At 39.4% G+C, this 21,493-nt stretch overlaps 4 protein-coding genes across 4 annotated transcripts; 2 read left to right on the top strand and 2 right to left on the bottom strand.

The window, feature by feature from the left end:
* Positions 1-106: 106 nt before the first annotated feature.
* On the bottom strand, positions 107-2,252 carry Cbr-cysl-1 (the record flags this gene model as incomplete). The annotated part of the gene is made up of 6 exons (XM_002643710.2): positions 107-218; positions 891-999; positions 1,061-1,544; positions 1,589-1,717; positions 1,764-1,852; positions 2,150-2,252. 6 exons carry the CDS (start codon positions 2,250-2,252, stop codon positions 107-109), a joined length of 1,026 nt encoding a protein of 341 aa, XP_002643756.2.
* A 3,189-nt stretch (positions 2,253-5,441) lies between these two features.
* Positions 5,442-10,748, top strand: CBG01952 (the record flags this gene model as incomplete). Its single annotated transcript, XM_045238995.1, has 12 exons — positions 5,442-5,530; positions 5,699-5,845; positions 5,893-5,986; positions 6,025-6,058; positions 6,105-6,973; positions 7,005-7,450; positions 7,861-7,990; positions 8,788-9,202; positions 9,248-9,436; positions 9,490-9,665; positions 10,412-10,633; positions 10,695-10,748. The coding sequence occupies 12 exons, from the start codon at positions 5,442-5,444 to the stop codon at positions 10,746-10,748; spliced, it is 2,865 nt and encodes a 954-aa protein (XP_045091984.1).
* A 1,196-nt stretch (positions 10,749-11,944) lies between these two features.
* Positions 11,945-14,524, top strand: Cbr-pssy-1 (the record flags this gene model as incomplete). Its single annotated transcript, XM_002643707.1, has 7 exons — positions 11,945-12,000; positions 12,079-12,162; positions 12,211-12,381; positions 12,726-13,152; positions 13,198-13,419; positions 13,898-14,248; positions 14,330-14,524. 7 exons carry the CDS (start codon positions 11,945-11,947, stop codon positions 14,522-14,524), a joined length of 1,506 nt encoding a protein of 501 aa, XP_002643753.1.
* Positions 14,525-14,885: 361 nt separating this feature from the next.
* On the bottom strand, positions 14,886-20,722 carry Cbr-mgl-1 (the record flags this gene model as incomplete). The annotated part of the gene is given in 19 exon segments (XM_002643706.1): positions 14,886-15,045; positions 15,881-16,026; positions 16,074-16,321; positions 16,368-16,440; positions 16,507-16,765; positions 17,264-17,502; positions 17,554-17,655; positions 17,712-17,882; positions 17,887-18,072; positions 18,127-18,223; positions 18,849-19,220; positions 19,267-19,381; positions 19,474-19,583; positions 19,628-19,816; positions 19,862-19,971; positions 20,021-20,102; positions 20,152-20,258; positions 20,553-20,588; positions 20,633-20,722. Coding segments are annotated over 19 exon segments (2,892 nt in total), but the record flags the coding sequence as incomplete, so codon positions are not given.
* Positions 20,723-21,493: the final 771 nt, after the last annotated feature.

Here is a 21,493-nt window from a genome sequence, read left to right as displayed (position 1 = left end):
AAATACATTTCGCGACGCTCATGCATTGAATTTCGAGGGCGCGGAAATGCATTTCAATACATATTTTCGCTACATGAATAACCCCATAAGAAATCGAGAATTCAGATTATTCCATCACATCGAAGGAGTGGAGGCAGAGCTTCTCAAGGTTTGCCTCCAAACTTTCCACTCCCATATTTGAAGCTTCCTCGCGGATATCAGCATAGAGAGCGGATGTCCTGAAAAAACCATTCATGAAAATAAAGTTTAATAATTTTGAAAAAAAAAGTTCTAAACTCAAGATCAAAGTACAGTAATCGAGACGTCCTTCTCGAAAATTCTGGCACTATAATTAATTTCAAAAGGAAATAAAATAATCTGTCATTAAAGATTTGAATTCTATATTTGTAATACGAAAAATGATCACAGTAATCTCCTTAACTAAGTAATCTCTGGAGAGTAACTACAATAATCTCCCCGACTGCATTAATTTTTTACTAGCTACAGTAATTTCACTAACTACAGTAATCTAACTAGCAACAGTAACCTCACTAGTTACACTGACTACGATAATCTAGCTAAAGTAGTTTCACTAACTACAGTAATCTCTAAGAAATAACTACAGTAATCTTTTAAAATCAGCCACAGTACTCTTTGAGAACTGAAAACAGTAATCTCTGGAGAGTATAGAGAGTATCTGCAGTAATCTCTGAAAACTAACTAATCTCTGTAAAGTGACTACAGTAATCACACTAGCTACAGTTACCTCGTTGACTACAGTAATCTCAATAGCTACAGTAATCTCTCAAAATCAACTACCATACTCTTCGAAAACAAACTACAGTAATCTCTGCAGAGTGTGTAGAGTGACTACAGTCAGCTCACTAACTACAGTGATTAACAATTCTTACATGTAACGTTCTCCGCAACTTGGCAGCACAGTGACAATCAGCTTTCCAACCATTTCTGGGCGTTGAGCAAGACGGAGAGCAGCGGCGACATTGGCTCCAGATGAGATTCCTAAAAAGAATTAAATATTTCATTTTGCAATTTTTTATCGTAAAAACCCAGAAACACTTACCGCAAAGAAGCCCTTCTTCAAAAGCAAGTCTCTTGGCCATCACAATAGCTTCATCAGAGTGAACACGAATCACATCTTCATAAATCTTGGTATCCAACACAGCTGGCGCAAACCCAGCTCCAATTCCTTGAATCTTGTGTGGTCCCGATGGGTTGCCACTAAGAATTGCAGACTCTTCTGGCTCCACAGCAAACACACGGACCGCTGGATTCTGCTCAGTCAAGTAGCGGCCAACACCAGTGATGGTTCCGCCAGTTCCCACTCCAAAGACAACAGCGTCGACCTTTCCATGAGTTTGATTCCAGATTTCTGGTCCCGTGGTTTGATAGTGGATAAGAGGATTGTTGGGGTTGTCGAATTGCGCGAGGATGTATGATGCTGGGACTTTTTCTTTAAGCTGATTAGCCATATCAATAGCTCCTTGCATGCCACGAGCCGGATCAGTGAGCACAACATCAGTTCCATAAGCTTTCAGAAGCATACGCTGAAAAACTTTGTTGTCTAAAAGATTCTAACGATCCCACTTACTCTCTCCTGACTCATAGATGCTGGCATCGTCACAATACATCTATATCCTTTGGACGCGGCAACAAATGCCAAGGCAATTCCTGTATTTCCAGATGTTGGCTCGATGAGAGTGGTCACACCGGGAATAATCTAAAATTAATGAATTTTAATTTAGATAATAAGCAACTTTCCTCACTTTTCCCTCTTTCTCAGCTGCGGCAATCATAGCGTATCCGATACGATCTTTGATTGATCCTGCTGGATTGAGATATTCCAATTTGACGGCTGAAAAAATTTAAAATCATAAAAAAAGGCCAATAATGAATAGCGTATTTCTTTCAATATAAGCCGACTTAAATCGTCAAGGTTGAACTTAATTATCTCGATTTTTGTGCCAGATATCAAAAAGTTGTCAACTGATAAAATATTGGTGATATAATGATAAATAAATTGACAGTTGACACATTTTTTATATACTTCACAACAATAAAGATTAGTGAGCTTAAAGTTGACGCTTTGGGTGGGCTTTTAATAGAGAAAACACGGTAATCGCAACAAAAATTGTTCTAAAAAATCCCTTACCAATTTTCGCAGCACATCCTCTGGCAAGTTTGTTCAAATACACCATTGGTGTGTTGCCAATCAATGCAGCTGCACTGTCACCAATTGTATTACGATCCGCCATCTGGAAAATCAATAGTTTTGAAAAACTAAGAAGGAGAAGTGAACAAGAGAAGTGGTCAATCGGAAGTTGTCGCTGCAAATTGCAAAAAAAGAAAAAGAAATTCGCACGGAAACAGAAATGAGAAAGTGATGTATCATGGGTTCTAACATCGCATACTTTTCTTATTAGGCATCAAATTTTGTACGCAAGAGACCGCGAAAACCGAGAAGCGGAAGTACAATATGAGGCGGAACGAATGCACAATCAGCTGGCATTTGTTATACACGTTGTACACAAAAGCATACACTGAACCCGTTAGCCCCCCGGAGGGGCTACCTACAAACCCAAATTTTGCTGTGCTAATGAGAGGGAGAGAGGTCAGAGTCCAATTGGACACAAGCAACGTGGCTATCTCTTTTTTGGTTTGGGGCAATGGACGGTATATGAGTGAGAAATAGAGATAAGATAAAAAGGCAAAAAATTTGTTCAATCATTTCAGTGAGAAATTTCAATTTACGATTGATAAAAGACTCTACGATTAGGGAAAGTCTTCTTGATCTTCTGGCATGGCCAGTGAGCAGCTTTGGCCTGATTGGTGATTCAAAAAGTGCAAAGTTTAGGATTATCCAAATCTAATTGTAGATTGGTAGGGATTATCAAAGTTTGTGAATTGACATACATTGCAGAATTTTGCAGAATATAATGACTTCTGGAGTTGAACATTCAAACTAGATTTGAAAAGCGAATTGTATAGAAACTTAAAATTATAGAAATAGCAATTGATCTTTTGATTTTTATTAGGCGTCTTAGTATTTCTATCTCAGGACCCTTACGAAATTTTGAAGTGGTTTATAAGCGCGAGAATGAGAAATATGAAACATTTTTCTTTTTTCTCTTACAAACTGAAAAAAGGCATTGTTGGTAACATTTGTTGACTTCAAAAAATGTAAAACAACAAAACATTGCCAACTACGAAAAAACTAAACTGAGTAGCGAAACGCAAGAGAGAAAAAGGCAAAACGACAAAAAGAGTTGTGTTAGTGTACGTATATGTGTGTATGTCAAAAAAAAAAGCAAAAGGTCATCCTTCTTTCGCCTTCAAAAGCACTCTTCAGACTTCATTAAACCGCATGAGAGAATTCACACGGGTCCCCACGGAAAGCGTCTGATCGAGAAGAAGGAATTCTGAGAATTGCTAATTTTTCTTGTGTCTCTGGTGAAGAAAATGACGGTTTGGAAGGAAATGAAAATTTGCACTTCTTGGGAACCTGGCAGAGTTCTTGGGAACCTGACATAAACAAAATTGGAGTCAGAAAGTAATAAACTTATTGGAAACATAGTTTGGCATATTCACATTAACAGAAAAATTGAATACATTTGCCACAACATGTTCTATATGAGGCGCGCCAACCATAGACTAATCTGAAAGCCGGGAGATCAAAAGATCAAAATCAAAAAGTGTTTCTGTAGTTTCTGCTCGACAAGTAAAGGATGATAAGCATTATTTTCAAATTTCTAAGGGCCAAGTTTCCGGTAAAAAAAGCTTCGTGGTCGAACGAAACGAAATATAACTTCTCACATTCAAACAACCCCCAAAAACGGCATGTAGACAAGAAAATTTCACGAAAAATGAAAAAATTGCCGACATTTTCAGAAATTGTTTCAAATGTGAGAAACACGGTTCACAGGGTTTCGGCTTCGGCCGCCCATGATGGGCAGAGTTTTGTAATTTGCGAAAACCTGCTGAAAATTCTGAATTATTATTCAAAAGACAAATTGAAATCGAAGTCTTTCTTCTGGCTGGTCAACTAAACTAATTTCAGAGTATTAGATAGTGGTTATAACACTTCCAAGTATAATTAACATTCAAATTACACTGTTATACACTAATCCACCAAATTAGTCTAGGAAAATCAATTTTCAGCTGTAAACAAATATATATCTTTTTGGATTTAAAACTGGAAAACAACAAAGCACTAGAACAAAAAAAATTTAATCTCTCCGGATTAGTCTATAAAGTTCAGCGATTAGATTTTTAGGGGTTTCTCATTCTTTTATCCGCATTCTTTTATTGTCATTTAGAGAATTGGTATAAAATTTACAAAGGTGATGAGCAGCTAAAACTAATAAAAATCAGAGCCCACAGCGGAAATTGAACTCATGGGGAGGGGGTCAGAATACTATTTTCCTCCATTTCTAGTTGTCTTCGACTTGAAAAACAAATGAATGGAAAATTCTAATAAACTTCATTTGTCATCATTTTAAGGGGGACGTATTCTGGCAATATTCACGTACAGAACGATTCAAGTAGACAAAAAATTAGCGGAGACGAAATAGGTGGCCATTATAATATAAATATGCAAAATGAAAGATTGCCGCCGCCGGACTGCTAAATTGTTCCAAAGGCAAAAGATCTAATCGGAAAGAGAGAAAGAAGAAAACGGCCCCCCCTCTCTGGTGTAAACAAGAGTTTCACACGAAATGAAGAGACTCAGACACGTTGCCGAGTAGTTTTAGAAGTTCACAAACCTCTGAAAATGATCGCTAGAATACAGAACAAAACATACGCTGATAAAAAATGCCACTGATTTAATTTATATTCCAGGTTTTCCTTTTTCAGATTTTTCTCCCGATCCCTTCATTGAGATGCCAACTCCTATCATCAGGCTCTCCGCAAATATATAACCGAGCACCAAAAAAGTGCATGCCTATCCCAATTAATCACTTCAATTTCCTTTTGTCCTGTCTAGTCGACTCATTGCACTTTGTCCAGCATCTTTTGTCTTTCCAACGCACAGTTGGCCTCTCTCTGCGTCTCGTACTGTCTCAAAAGACAGTGAGCGTTATTTGAGTGTCCTCAATGTGTGTGTGTGTGTGGTGTGTCTATACGTCATTCTATGTGTGTGTGAGTGTGCGTGGAACGAAGAGAGCGTCCTTGTCTGTGTCCCATGTGTCTCGGCCGCGCGGTCGGCGGGGCAAATCGAGAAGACAAGAGGACGTCCAGTTGGCGCATCGATCGTCATTTATCGGTGGAGCGCGTTTGTCCAGGTCTCATTTATCTTGCACTTTTTCTTCCCGATGTTTTTTCTAGTTTATTTTTTGATTTATCAACTTTCCTAAATGTGTGTTTTTCCAGGTGAAAAATTGAAAAATTCCCATGAAATAAAGACTCGCACGCCGATTTTTCGCCCAACTTATTGTTAGACCAATATGTTTTACACACGATGGAAAGTGTTTTTGCTGCTGACAGTATGGTATCACACAATAGATGGAGAGGAATTGGACAAGAAGAAACTGCAGTAAGTTTATTAGATATCTAATTATACAAAAACTAGGCGATAACCGAATTTCGACTCAATTATTGACTTTTGAACCAAAATTTCAGCCTTGCAACCTCAACAAATTAGCCATAAATTTTAAAAAAATTTGTAAATCTTTCATTTAACAAAAAAATCATTTTTTTCCAGAAAAGAAGCCTACGATATGTTCATGCACGGCTACAATTCCTACATGAATTATGCATTTCCCGCCGATGAACTCATGCCACTTTCATGTAAAGGAAGGATACGTGGGCTGACGCCGAGTCGCGGCGATGTGGATGATGTGCTCGGAAAGTGAGTGACCTAGTTTTTATAAATTGTATAAAACTTACAATTTTCAGCTACTCCGTGACGCTTCTTGACAGTTTGGACACGTTGGTAGTGTTAAATGAGCTAGATGAGTTTGAACGAGCCGTCGACTTGGTCATCAAGCAAGTACGTTTCGATCTGACCACGTTGTCAGCGTCTTCGAGACAAATATCAGAGTACTGGGCGGACTGATCTCAGGTATGCAAAGTTTCTGATCTGCAGGTGTGAATTTCTAATTATTCAGCTCACGTCTTGGCCGAGTTGATCAAAGAAAAGTATCCAGAGAGAATGCAGACATACGAAGGACAGCTGCTAAAAATGGCGACAGAAGTCGGAAATAGACTTTTGCCTGCATTCAACACAACAAGTGGTCTACCGTATAGCAGAATAAATTTAAAACATGGAATGCAGGATCATTTGAAGCGGCAGAAGGATACGTGTACAGCTTGTGGTGGTACCATGATTCTCGAGTTCGCCGCATTGACGAGGCTCACCGGCGACCCGATTTATGAGAAAAAAGCCAGGAAAGCAATGGACTTCCTTTGGCAACAACGTCATCGCTCATCAGATCTCATGGGCACTGTACTAAATGTGCATTCAGGAGACTGGACAAGAAGAGAAAGTGGAATTGGAGCAGGAATCGATTCCTACTACGAGTACACCCTCAAAGCATACATTCTGCTGGGTGATGAGAGTTATCTAGATAGGTTCAACAAGGTAATCGATTCAATTCTAACACTTCTACAAATTAAAGGTTTCCAGCACTACGACGCTATCAAACGATACATCACTAAGGGTCCTATCTTCGTGGATGTGCATATGCATAGACCCACTGTTGCCACAAGAGGCTTCATGGACTCGCTGCTTGCTTTTTGGCCTGGTCTTCAAGTGCTGAAGGGGGACGTGAAAGAGGCTATTGAGATTCACGAGATGCTTTTCCAAGTCATCCAGAAGCACAAATTCTTGCCAGAAGCTTTTACACACGATTTTCAAGTTCATTGGGCCGAGCACCCGATCAGACCAGAGTTCGTAGAGAGCACCTACTTTTTGTACAGAGCCACAAAGGATCCGCATTATCTTCACGTTGCTAAGCAGGTATGTCTTTCAATCGAAGCTCAACATTTAAATCAAATGAATATTTCAGATAATGGATAGCATCAACAAGTATGTAAAAGTGCCATGTGGATTTGCGGCGCTTAAGGACATTAGAACTATGGTCAAGGAGGACCAAATGGAGTCATTTGTGCTGTCTGAAACATTCAAATATCTCTACTTGATCTTCACTGATCCCGAAGATTTGGTCTTTGATCCCGATCATTTCGTGCTCACCACAGAGGCTCACTTTTTGCCGCTGAGCATTGGTCACACGGAGCCAGTGGAGAACGTTGGGAACCCAAGACGGATGGTTCTGCGGTCTGATGAGCCAAAGCAAAAAAATTATGTGTGCGCGAACCCGATAGATTTCACAAAGTTGCCGACGGAGCAGGAGGAGGCCAGATTGATTAGGGAGAGGACGAAAGTGGTGCTGGGAGAGTTGAGGAATGGGATGACTGGAGGAAGTGGAGGACAATCTGGCAGTTGTGAATCACCGTGAGTTGGGAGAGGGAACGGAAAATGGCAGATTTGCGAAATGAAGGTCCGGCGCTGCAAGGTCCCGTGTTGCGCCAAGCGTTAGAAGATTGAGAACAACCGGACCCAAGTTTTAAAAATAAGGACCGGAAAAAGATAATCAAACTAAATCTAAAATTCAACGTTAGCTGATCAAACGGCATCTATCAAAATAAGTTGATTACAATTTTTAGAAAGTGCAAGCATTCAGAGATTTTTTAAGGTTTCAAACTTGGATTTTAGCATCGACACGATAACATCGAAATGCAACCTGAAAAATTGCTCAATAAAGCACTAAACAGCTTGCAATTCAAAAAGCCAGTGACTCGAAATCCCAAAATACTTATTTAGAGCTCCTAAACATATCCGACTTTTAATTTTCTTGTTTCCAGAGCCGAACGAATGCGTGCTTGGCACTTCTCCACTAGCAATCAGGACCATATCAAGCAACTGGGCCAGATGGGAATCGAATTGGTCAACCTGAATGATGGACGACTTCATTTGAGCCACACATCCGCAAATGTGAGTTTAGCCGAGTTTTTGAGCTTGAAAATTGTCCTCTTAGTTTGGAAATGTGTCTTTTTGCTGAATCTTGTCCTAATTTCCCACCCAAATGCATGTCTCTTTTGCTCTCTGCAACACGCAATCTCCAAAAAACGTTTTGAAACTTTGAAAAACCTCCAAGCCTGGTTCATTTTTGTGTCATTCCTATCGTGTCACTTTCAGTTACATTGAAAACAAGAGCAAAACATATTTTTAACAATCTTTAATACCCAAATTATTGCGTGTTGCAGGGCAAAAGAGTAACGTGTGAGATTGATGACGAACCTTTGTGTTGGAACAAGCCACGAACTGACGCGACGCTAAAATTAGTGACGAACGGACAATTCCTTCATTCGTTCTTCTACATTTTTGACACAATGTTCATTTTTGTGTTCTACGTGTTCGCCTTCACGACTCTCGGCATTCTAACCTATCTAGGACTCAAAAAATCTCGAGAAAACTTATTGCAAATCCCGGGAGTTGCCACTCTTGACTAACCAGTTTTCAAACTTTTAATATGTTCATATTTAGCTTGATAGGTTTCATTTTTTGAGCGGGTAATATCATTTTCTAGACCTATCTATATACATATTATGTGAATTAATTACTCATATCCACTTTTTTCCTATGTGACTCTAAAAGTTGTCTTGCCACGTGTACCATTCCAATATCATGTTCTTCATCCCACTCCAAACAACCTTGTGATTAAATTTATGTTGTCCAAACAATAAATCGAACGATTTTGTTATCCTTAATTAATTGGTTGGTATATTCAGGCCTTGTCACCAATTTTCGCAAGATGGGGACATGAGTTCATGCAGGAGATGCAAGAGTATGTGGAGACGCTGGAAAAGAATCGTGAGTTATTTTTCTTTAAAGTTAAATTAAATCTAATGGTTACAGCTCACTTTGCCGACGGTTCCGAGCGACTTGTGCAGATTCTAAGCCATCCATACTACGGAAAAACAATCCTGCAAGCGTCACCAGCCCAGTTCGGAAGAGACCTCGCAACGACAACTCGACCTGTTTACGGTCCAGTAGTAATTTCAATTCCTTACCGAGCTTGCGATGAAATTGTGAACAAAGATGAAATGATTGGAAAAGTGGCAATTGTAGAGCGATCGGGATGTGTGTTCCAAGAAAAGGCGCGACGTGTGCAGCAAGCAGGAGCAATTGGCATGATTGTCATTGGTAGGGAACCTTCAGAATTATTTTTCGTAATGTGAAATGTTACAGATACCGAAGAGAACACGAAGTTTGCATCCGGTCGACCACCCTTCTCAATGGCATCTGACAAAGATGGAAAGGACGATATCGAAATCCCGTCGCTGTTCCTTTTCCGTTTAGAAGGAGATAAACTACTGCATGCTATGGAGAAGAACAAGGAAACTGTAATTGCAATGACCTCACAAAGAGTTTCTACAAGTGAGTTGATATAGATTAGCAAAAACTGATAAATCTAAACGTATGTCTTGCAGATGCCACCGTTGGAGAACTGCTGAAGAAGGGAAGGATGTTCGATTTCCCAACCCTTCCACAATGTGGTCTTCGGGACGGTGACATTGTTTGGCACAGTTTGAAGTATCCAGAAATCATTTTAAACCTTCGATTCAATGGAGTCAATCAGGATAGTGATCCCAGGATGCATCAAGAGGTCAGTTTTCGAGAACTACTAGTCCTAGAATAGGGAACTCATTATGAGTTGGTTCCCTGAGAGGTGAAATCAAACAAAATAGGACATCAGCGTATTAACCATTACCATTCATGGAACTCATTGTCTCAGCGTGTTGCTAAAATTTTCTGGAGCATCTTCAGCGGCATGCATTTACAGAGAGTTAACGAACTTGCTCATGCAAGTCGGACAAAATGAGGCAGGAAAGTGTGGAACACACATTTTGGACCCCTTGGACCACACGGTGTTTAACAGGCTTTCTATCGCAGTTTCACCAATTTACTGGAGCAATGTACTGTATTTCCTTTTATAGAATCCAACCCGAATTACTAATACTGACCTCAATTATCTAGATTACTGTGATAGATATTGAATATTTGTCAACTGATGAATCATTTACTGTAATATCGTCATTATTCTTGCATTTGACACTTTATTAAAAATATCTTTCACAGGAAACGAGATAATTGAGCTCAAAGTTGACGGTTTGGGTGGGCTTCTATTAGAGGAAGTACGATATTTTGAACTGTTATTTAAATGCACTAGACAGTTCAAACAACACTCCGAAATATCGGAATTGTGGATTTGAAAGTTTCCTTCTTCGTTTCAAACATCAAAAACTTTATGGGTAAATCGACAACCGAACTTTTAGCCATGTAGCTAAGCCGGTAGCAGTGCACTGCTTCCAGAAAACGGATTTTAGAAAATCTCTTCAAAAAATGTTCCAGGTTGTCGAGCGTCATGTCACAGAACTCAAGAAATATCTAATTTTTGGCGATTCTGACTACGAATTCCAATTCTACGAGTTCTTCCGAACAGTTGCTTATGGAGCACTCGACCTTAATGTCGACAATCCTAAACTGCTTTCTGTGATTTCTGCAATAAGCACACTGAAAAAAGATGCGGTGCCACCATCTGTCTACCAAAGGCTACCTGGAGAAATAACAAGGGTGAGTTCTCACTGAGTTGATTGAAAATTCATAACGTTCTTCATTTACTCTATCCTTTCAGGTCCGCTGTATTCCCAGAGGAGAGCATATGTCTTGCTCGCGAATCTCTCTTTGAGTGGCTCCCTTGTTGTTCTTTTTTCCACTTCCAACTGGGTGTATTCATACATTTATCACATTCTTATAAGGTGAATCCATAGCGGGTGTATAATTTTATTTATTCGTTTAAAAATATCTTTGTGTATAGATTTCTATCAGTCATTTTTCTTTTTTTTTCTTTTCACAAACTCTTTGATGCGATTTTCTTGGTTTTTAAAGTCTAATTCATTTCAAATACCCCTCCAAAAACTGTGTATTTTCTATGTGTTTCTTATAGCTTTTACTTGTATATGATTCTACTTTTGCGATTGGTTGACCGGATGCAATTTTGTAAAAAATTCGAAATCTCAAAATAAAGATTTTATTTCACTTTTTATTTCGGGCACTTTTTTTTATTTTCACTAATTGTTCTCACTGGCTCTTTCCAGTAGTTGTCTGCACTGTTTAGCCTCATGTTTCCTTTTTGTTGTCTTGTGATTTTTTCGAAAATTTTTCATTTCTCTCACTTTTTCGTATTTTTTTCTCCGATTGTTAGTCAGCAGACCCCTATTGTTGTTGTTGTTTTTCTGGTAACCTCTATGTAAACACAACGCCATTTGTCATGATGTTTGATTTCGTAATTGATGATGAAAATCGGGTACTTTGAAATTTTCAGCCACCATTTAGTAGACGTTGACTAGTTGAAAGACGTGCATTTTGATTTTTTTTCTGTTCTTATCAGGCAAAAGGGTCAGCTTATCTTTCGTCTATGAACTTGAACTGTGGAGCAGAAGCAGTCATAAATTTGCTTTCAGAATGATGCAAATTTATTGGCTGAAAAATAGAGTGAATAGTTTTCAATTTTTTAGAATTACGTTTTGAATGAGTTTTCAAAAAAAAACCTGTAATAGAAGGGTCTCCTAAAGTGACCTTCTTTTTTCTTTGCTTCTGAACTTTAGAACTTCTCAATTAGTATCTGATTACAATGTTGACTAGGTTGTAGTCCTTCCAACAACGATAACACACATCTTCGTTTGGCCGCTTCGGTCAATCTTGCCTTACAAAACATATGGCCCGATTTTTCTTATCAACACTCTTGTCTCCTTGCCCTATCTCCTCCCTCTTTGCCCTATCGAACGATCATTTTTCTTCTTTGATGGCCGTTACTTTTTCTTCTCACAGTAGCATGTCTCCGTCTCATTGTTCTGAGAACGTATAAAAGTTTGCGCTTTGAAGATGGATGACGACACTTTGCCCGACGATAGTATGACACCGAGACGACGGAAAATTCGGTGAGAGTTTTTTCTACTTTCGGTGAACTTTAGGGTGTTAGAAGTGTCAAAATCTTTCTACTAACTACATTTTTTCAGACCTGAACCATCACAGCTGCATCCAGAAGACCGAATTGGAGACGCGGCAACGACAGAAGGCGAGCTAGACGAAGAAGATGAGAGGTTTGGTTGTTCGAGCGCCTAATTAACACCCATCATACTTTTTTCTAGTGAGCGCCGAGTGCGTCGAAACAAGTCACGTCGTCAGTTGGAACGAACGCACTTTCAAATGGTTAATGAGAGAGTCGTAGAGGATATCACTGTGGATTTTTTGTACAAACCACATACCCTGACAATTCTTGGAGTGCTCGTGGTCTTTATCAGTTACAAAGCGTTTACAGGGTAGGTAAAAGTTTTAATTTTTACATGCTAAGAGAATTTTGGTCAAATAGGGTGCAAAACCGAAAAGCTTGACATAAATCTCGTGTACTGCCAAAGAGTATAGCTATCAGTCTGTGTTCTTCGCTAATAGCTACCGTATTAGGCCCCAAACAGCTTTTAGGGCAAACAGCGGGGCAAAATAGCCAATAGCAGTTCTAAAGAGGCTGATGGTGGCAAAAATTAGCTTCTAGCGGTACAAAAACGGTCTAATAGCGGTGCATGAATATTGCGCCTTGACGTTTTGCACAGCTATTAGGTGAAACACTTTTTCAGTACGAGCTTGAAACTCAAAAGTTTGATTTCAGATTCACTGAAGCTCAGAATGCTACCGATCGTAACGTTTACGACGGACTTCTTGGAACCCTTGCGCTTTTCTTGGTAGTTAGTGCTATGGCATTCCCAAATGGACCATTCATTCGCCCTCATCCTGTTTTCTGGAGAATCGTTTTTGGTGTATCTGTGGTCTACCTCATGCTGCTCCAATTCACACTATTCCAAACCTACACTGATGTGAAAAATGTACTCACGTGGTTGGATCCAAAAGGATTGGGACAAGAGGATTTGGTGGAAAAGGAGTACGCCATCAATTGCTCCGATGTGTCATTGGAACGAATTTGGAGTCATATGGATATTTTCGCCGTTGGACATTTTACCGGATGGGCTATGAAAGCACTCTTGATCCGGCATGGAGTCCTCTGCTGGTATATCAGTATTGCTTGGGAGCTTACAGAGGTTAAAATTATCATTTAAACTAAATTAAAAACAACAAAGTTTCAGATTGTCTTTACTCAACTCTTACCAAACTTCGCAGAGTGCTGGTGGGACGCGATCATTCTAGACGTCCTTATTTGTAATGGTCTTGGAATCTTCGCAGGACTTCAAGTGTGCAAATGGTTGTCCATGAGAAACTACCACTGGGAGAGTATTAAGAATATCACGTCGCATCGTGCTCGCTTCAAGAGAATGGTCATGCAGTTCACGCCGGAGAATATGGATGATGTGAGTTTTATAATTTTATTTTTTGTTTTTTTTTTGCATTGAAGGTACAAGAAAAAGATTTTCTGTGCATATAAGCCCCGGAAAATAATTCGAAAAGTAAAATAATTTTGGGGTCATTGGGGTACAAAATTCTTAATTCGGGGGTACAAAATACCCGAAAAGTTTGAATTTGTACCCCGAATTGTTAATTTTGTATTCCTAAATCACTCTATACCAATTTGTACCCCCAACGGTTGTACTTTCCGAAGTATGTGTTGTGAGCCCCTCGAGGAGGCCTACTGTTAGAGGTTCAGCGCCGCAAATAGCTGAGCTCCGGTGGAGCGAGCTGGCCTGCCGACCAATAACACACTGTAGCTGAGCTGGTACAGAGGCGGTGCCTCCAACGGTGGACGGAATTTTTAGAATATTTATTTTTCATGTCCCTCCACCTTCAACAAAATTTCTAATTTCAACACAACTTTGAAATTTCTTGTTACAGTTCGACTGGGGATCTTTCACTCAAACCATCAAACGCACCATGGCGGTCTACGTCTTCGTGCTCATTTGGCTGCTCACCGAGCTCAACACCTTCTTCATGAAGCACGTTTTCTCGGTTGACACTAAACATCCGGTTGTCTTCTGGAGACTCATCCTCATCGCCTTCATCTCTGCTCCATCCATCCGCCAATTCTACCTCTACGCCACCGATCCACTGATCAAACGTCTCGGAATGCAATGTTGGGTTTATTTGGCGGTTTGTGCTCTTGAAGCGGCAATCTGCGTCAAGTTTGGAATCCATATGTTCCCACGCGTCGCCGTCACTCCAATTGTAGTTTGGATTCTGTTTTTGGTGAGTGACTATTGGATTTCCGGGTACTAAAACGCTCATTGGTTAATAAGAAAAATATTTATAATACCAATATAATTTCAGATCGTTGGAACATTCTTCTGTGTCTGGATTTCAGTATGGTGGGCCAAGAAGTCATCAGCCACTACTGAAATCACTATTGACGGAGAGAACTGCGATATCTACTTGGACTCTTCGCATGAGAATCTTGGAGCGATTCATGATGACGTGCGACGTCGACGCAGAGATCTGGGATTCTCCGAATCTGATCTTAATTGAGGACTACTCAATTTTTTTGTTCCCCTTTTTCTCCTTTTCAAGCTTCATTCTTGTTTTCTCACGTTCTCAGATTTCAGGTCGAGACTTATTACTTATCGGACATTTTTTATAGAAATAGGATGATAAGAATGATCAATCACTTTTTCAAAGAAAAAATTTCCTCTGCGAAACGCTAGCCATCTAATCACTGATATCAATTCTTGCTTTCTTTTTTGCAACAACAATCAAAAGTTCAATCTCAATTTGTGTTATATGACATTTTTAAATGAAATCGTTCTTTCCGTAATAAAAGACAAAAAAAGAAGAAAATAATCAATATTCGTTAGTTTCAAAAAAGATACATATGCACATCGGATATCATTCATAGGTAGGTGTCTTGAGCCGATGAGGTGCTCGTTGGTTGAGAAGTCTTTCGTGATGATCGTCGGCGAGTACTGTCGGTGAGCAGCGCGGTGTATTGGTTGGGCTCATCGATACTGTTGGCGCACAAACGTGAGCTACAGTTTCCAAGGGATCGGCTACTGAAATGAAAGTATTTATGGGGGTAAGGAGTAGGAAAGTCACACAAAAAAATTTAAAAATTAAAAATTGGGATATGAAATATGTCACTCTAACTTGTGTTAATATTTTGCATATGAATTTCAAACCAGGGATGTTCGGAGTGAAAATTTGGGATTTCCCAAAGTTTCGGGGTATTTCTATGCTGAAAATTTCGAAAATCCTAAAATTTGGAATATTAGGATGTTAAAAATGCGAATTTTCGGATTTTTGGAACTTCAGAATTTTTGAATTTCTGAATATTCCCATTTTGAAAAATCCTAATTTCGAAACGTTTTGATGTAGAGTAGAGCATTTTGAAATTTCGGAATATTCCAAGGTGGAAATTCTTCGCATGTCCGGAATTTCAGGATTTTACAAATATCAGAACATTCAGATGTGGAACATTTAAGAATTTCAAAATTTCAGAATTTCGGAACACTTCGACTTTGAAAGTTTTGGAATGTTTAATTTTGGAATGTTCCGATGTTGATTTCCAAGTTTCGTTATATGTACTATTTTGATATATAAAAAAAAGGAGAAGCGCTTTTGACATACAGTAGTCAAACAAGCTGTAATTCTGACAGAAAAGCTTCGGAAGTGTTTTTTTTTTCAAAATTCCGAATTCCATTCCAAACATCCCTGGATTCAGATTCCATAATTTTCTGATCTTCGAATTCCAAAACTTTTCACACATTGGGAACCTCTAAAACTTTGTTTCTTGCCCATCAGACTTTGCATTCGTACTCCTTCTGAACTTTTATTATTTCTCACACCAGCTTATCACCCAAAAAACATCACTCTTCATTCCAAGCTCACCTTTTGTTTAGCATGCTCTCTCCCTCTTGTTTTCTGACATTTTTGTGTTTTTCGAACAAAATGATCCAGAGCTTTGGCGAGAAGATGCATGCTAATGCCACATTTGCCGACATGGAAATTGAAATGCACAGAGATGACGTTTGGATCTAGAAAAATACATGATTGGTTGAAAAACAAGAAAAATGTGAATCACCTGGAAATCGCTATTGGTTCCGAAGAAGAAGAAAATCCAACTGAGCCAGACGACGCATGTGGTGTACATGGAGAATCCAATGAATTTAGTTTCGTTGAAGTTTTCGGGAACTTTTCGTGTCTTCACCGCATAGATCGTACATAGAACAATCAAACCACCGTCATAGGCAAGTGAGTAAAGGAAGTGATGATCCGGAACATTGCAAGTAAGAACTACCTGATCCCTAGTTGGGTAGTGATGCCTCCAGCCTGAAAGTTCTCAGGATACAAGACACGTCACATCATTCTCAATTACCTGGTGGCACTACAAACAACCAAATAAGACTTCCGATCAATTGTACGCCAGCGAGCATAGCAGTCATGACAACCTATAAATGGTGTGTTTCCGGGAAACTGACAAAGGGACCAGAGAAGAGAGTAAAAGTACCACTGACCTGAGAGATGGGAGATATGAATCTTGGACGTTGAGCAGTACGAGTGCTGAATATTCGGAAAATCCGGTTCGTTTTTACAAACATGGCGGAGTAAAGGCAAGAAAATGCGAATCCGATTCCAGTTCGTTTGATGGCACAAACAATTGCACTAGGCTTTGAGAGTAGAACAAATGTCATGCAGTAACACATAATCATAGAAATGAGTAGAATGTAGCTGAGCTCTCGACCAGAAGCTTTTACAACTGGCGTTTCGTTGTATCTGAAACAAATAAAACGTACATTACCGTTCAACAGAATATACAAAAACAAATTTTCAAAAGTCCTAGTTTTTCTGATGTTTGCCGATTTCTGAAAAACACAATTTTTTTCACGTTTCAGCACAAAAACGGGCCAAAAAAGATGTCTTTCAGAAATCGGCAAATAGCTAAAAACAAGAATTTTCAAAAAATTCTGAGTTTTAATTTTGGTATGTTTCACACCCTTTAAAGTTTCGAAGTGATCGGAAACTTAACAGCTAAGCTCTAGAATCCCGAAAATGGTCGAAATAGCCCAAAATCAACTGCAAATTGAACGGTCTGTATACATTTTTGAGGCAAATAATTTGGAGGGTACACAATTTTGGAGTGATTGAGCACAAAGTGATTAAGAGGTACGAATTATCAATAACTGAAAAATTAGAATTTTGTACCCCTAAATACTTTATACTTTTGTGCCTCCGAATTGTTGTACCCTCCGAATTATTTTTAAACAATCTTACATCACATAAACCGCGATCACAAATAGTGTGGCTATGATTCCGACAACCGCTAAAATTGTTGGCACCAATGAGTACATTGATCTCCATCGCATGTACTTCAGCTGGGACAGAGATAGATCAAAACATCCATTTCGGTCTTGGGTGGGCCACCATCCTTGTTCACAAGCGACACAGTGGGTTTCGTTGATAAGATACTCGTAATCTTCGCATTTACTACACGCCCAACAACATTGCTCATCCTGAAAACTTACTTGGAAAAAAAAACAATTTTTTCTGTAGGTGTGTCCCACCTTAATCAACTGTTTCCTGAATCCAGTTTTACAGGGTAATGAGCAAACCGATACTGGTGTATGATCTGGGTCCCACCATAAATTTTTCTCATAGATTGTTAGCTGAAAAAAAAATTTGCCTAATTAACTAGGCGCCCACGCTTATGACGACGACATACGTTGTTCTCACTCCAGTGTCCTATTTCTACATAATCTGAAGGCGAGCTCTCGTCATCGGTCATGCTCCGCTTCTTGTCCATCGACTTTGGCTTGTATGTCAAGATAGTGTAGCTAGCCGGCCCGTCTCCTTGTGGTGAAAATCGAAACCGTTTGCCGACAATGTCTAGAAATTTGTGCTAATGAAGAAGATTGTAGTAAGAGGAGCATCTTACCAGTGAAGTTCACTTTGAGCAGATAGTTCTGATAGAAGTCACTTCCGTCTATGTTTTGCATAGCGTGGCAAATTTCTGGTTGCTTACTGTAACGAGAAATCCAGTGGTTCTCAATTGCATCATCGGGACAGACAGATTGTTTCATGGACTGAAAATAGGGAGGTTAGATATTGAGAATTGAAAAAATTGAGGAAATATGTACCTGAAGTCCATGAGCAATCGCATAGACAGCATCAATTACAAACTGAACTTTGTCATCAGCATTAAACCCTTCGGTGGATTGTTTGATGTCTTCACATCTGTAAAAACTACCTCCATTTTCAGTTACAACGTTTTAGAGTTACAGTGCCAGCCATAAATGTATGAAAAACGTGTTTCTCAGTTGATTTCGACCATTTTCAGAAGTCTAGAGCTCGGCTGTCAAGTGTCCGATCACTTTGAGAGTTTTTTAGGGTTTAAAACAGACCTGGGTTGAAAACTTTGCATTCCCAGAAATTCTTGTTATTTGCCGATTTTAGTTATTTGCCGATTTCTGAAGAACATCCCATTTTTCCCGTTTTCGTACTGAAAACGTGAAAAAATGAGGGTTTTCTTCAGAAACCGGCCAATAGCTGAAAATCGGGAAATTTCAAAAAATTACGTAAATGCAAAGTCTTCAATCTAGGTCTGTTTCACACTGTTTAAAATTTTCAAAGTGATCAGAAACTGGACAACCGCGCTCCAGACTCCTGAAAGTGGTCAAAATGACCGGAATCATCTAAACTGACCGGCACTTTACATCATTTTAGGTTCGGTGCCGGTGTCAAAAATTACTTTGAACTGAAGATCAGTAACTTTTTGATTCAGAACGTTTTTACAAATTCGAACTTCTGATTAATACAAAACTGATCACATTATTTTCAAAAATTGCTAGCCACTGCTTACCTTGTAGCTGTTGTCCCTGGCGCTGTATCAAATTCACATTTGTACTTCACTTGCCACAACTCCCTTAACCATTTGTTCCGTTCAAACGCTTCTGTCCCAGGATGAAGACTCATGAAATACTCTTCAAACGACGGTACCTTTTGCGACGCCAACATCAACACAATGGCTCCTTGAGCCGCCAGCCGGTTATCACCCGCCGTGTACTTGTCGTTGTTTCGGTCCCACGACTCCGACGCCAACCAGATGATACGTTTCTTTGCCCCCGATGTCAATTTCATTCGTTCAGCTGTGTATCTCAAAATGTCCGGGATGTATTCGGTGCCCACAAACAAGACAACCACCGTCGCTCCCACATTCTTCTCGGGTTGAAGTCTGAAACAATCTTTCGCATATAAGGAATGGCCTCTGGTCCACTTACTTCTGCACCAAATTGTTTATCGACTCTGTGAAACTCTCCTTTTTGTTTTGAATTCTCTCTTCTAAAGCGATACAGATTCCTTTCTTTCTTGCCTCTTTTTTGAAAGCGTCAGCACCTGAAATATTCATAAGAGACATTCCATAAAAGGGAGTTATGAGAAAAATAAATAAAAAGGAAATTCTAAACATATCGGCTTTGATCATTTACCCAATTCTCCGTACTCATCCGCTGAATAGACCAATGATACATAGGACCATCTGAAACGAACAGCTATTTCTACCATAGCCATTGCTTGGTAGTCATCAGAGGGGACAGTTCTGGAAATAGTTATGTATTACGATAAGCAAAACAAGAATGCTACCTCGCAAAATATTCGAATCGATTTTTATCAGATAAATCTGCATTTGTACTAGCTGGACTGACTTGTGCAATTCGAAACAGTCGTAAAAGGTTTGCCAATTGTACTGAAACGGAACTATAACTCCCACCAACCACCGCAGCCACATTTTTCTTTTGCGATTGCTTTTTGACATTCGGATCACTCCCATCTCTGAAATATCGGAACTAGATCAGACACAAGGAGGTTGGGACTCACAAACAAACGTAGTCCGACGCTTCTGAAGACCCAATCATATCCCTAACAAAGTCTAAACTCTGGTTTAATGCGTATGCTGGATTTGAGCATGAATCAAGAATTAATGCACCCTGGAACAGCCAATTTCATAACAAAGGCATCATTCAAGCTCCCTCTCACCAATTTGTACCCGCGAAGAAAATCATTTTGCATATTGATCTGATCCAATGCATACAGCATTGCTTCCACTCGATGCACACCCCTGGGAGAGTCATTAGTTTTTATTGCCCACTGGCGCCCAGCCGACTCACCTGGTCTCTGCAATTTCGCCACATGGCTCATCTCCATTTAATGACTTTGAGTGGACCGGGAAAACGCCACCAATGAGAATGTCGCCAGGAATACGAATTTGGCGGACCTTAAAAGGGTCATTATCGGGGGAAACTTCGGGGTGCGGTAGCTAGAACACTCAGTAGTTTTATGATTTGCAAAACAAGAAAATATTGCTCCATTAAAAAGTCATTACGGAGGTAACTATAGAGTCCAGATTGCTCATTCTCAAATTGTTGATACCATACACCAACCATGTGTGTTTTATGTTTTACACTGACAAAAATTCTGCTTAACATCCTTTCGAAAAAAATGTTCACATGATTAATGAGCTAGTGGAGTAATATCAAATTTCTCCCTCTCTTTTTTTTTCAAAATTTACCTTCGGCGGGGGAGCAAGATCAATTGGCTCGACGGTCTGAAAAATAATATATTCTGGAAGATTTTTTCCATAAATATTACCTGTGCAGCCAGATTGACATTAGCCAGTATCTGTGTAGCTAGCGCGAGCACCGAGAACATGTGTCGAGTTATCGGCGGAGGTGTCTGGAAAAAAATTTGGAAAAGTATGATCAGAAAGAAAGTTGTCCCTCTTCCACTGCCAAAATTCACACGCACCAGTAGCGAGCTATAGTTTTCCAATAAAGCCTCATTCACCAACGCATTTTTTTTCTCAAGCTCCTTTTTCATCTATTGTTCATTCAGTTTTTTTTTTCTGGAACTCCCTACCCAACAATGTACATACTAATGGCTACTGTGAATCAACCCCGATTCGTTTAGGCAATGAAGAAATGTGGAAGAAAGAGTTTTTTGGGGGAAAGGAGGAGATCCCATCTTTCTTTCTTACACCACACCAAGCCTATTACGTATTTTTTTCGAGGCGCCGAGCGTGGAAATTTGAGATTCTTAGTGGGAGCAATAAGAAAAGAAGAAGAAAAGAAGGAAAAGAAACATTACTTCAAACTAAAATGGGAGATAATCTACCATAGATCATAATATACAGTGGCGAGAAGTGGTGAGGAGAATTTTTTCGAACATTCATAACTTTGTTTAAAATCGCTCAATGTTGACTTGGAATTTTGCATGAGAACAGCTGTAAAACCAAAATCATAAAAATCGGTTTTTTTTTAATTTTTCATTTTCCGAATTTTCAGAGCAGTTTCAGATGTAACAGTGGTCCGAGAATCCAAAAAACAACTTTTTTCAAAACTTTTTTGGTACCTTTTTGGTGCATATTTGGACACTGAGAATCATTTGACATCTGAAATCAAAGCCAGAAAAAATTCTGAAAACAAGTCTTTTTTTTTGGATTCTCGGACCACT

The sequence above is a fragment of the Caenorhabditis briggsae genome (genome assembly GCF_000004555.2).
Source record: "Caenorhabditis briggsae complete genome, chrX, whole genome shotgun sequence".
In the NCBI taxonomy this organism is placed as follows: Eukaryota; Metazoa; Nematoda; class Chromadorea; order Rhabditida; family Rhabditidae; genus Caenorhabditis; species Caenorhabditis briggsae.
This window is presented reverse-complemented; position numbering and strand designations above follow the sequence as displayed.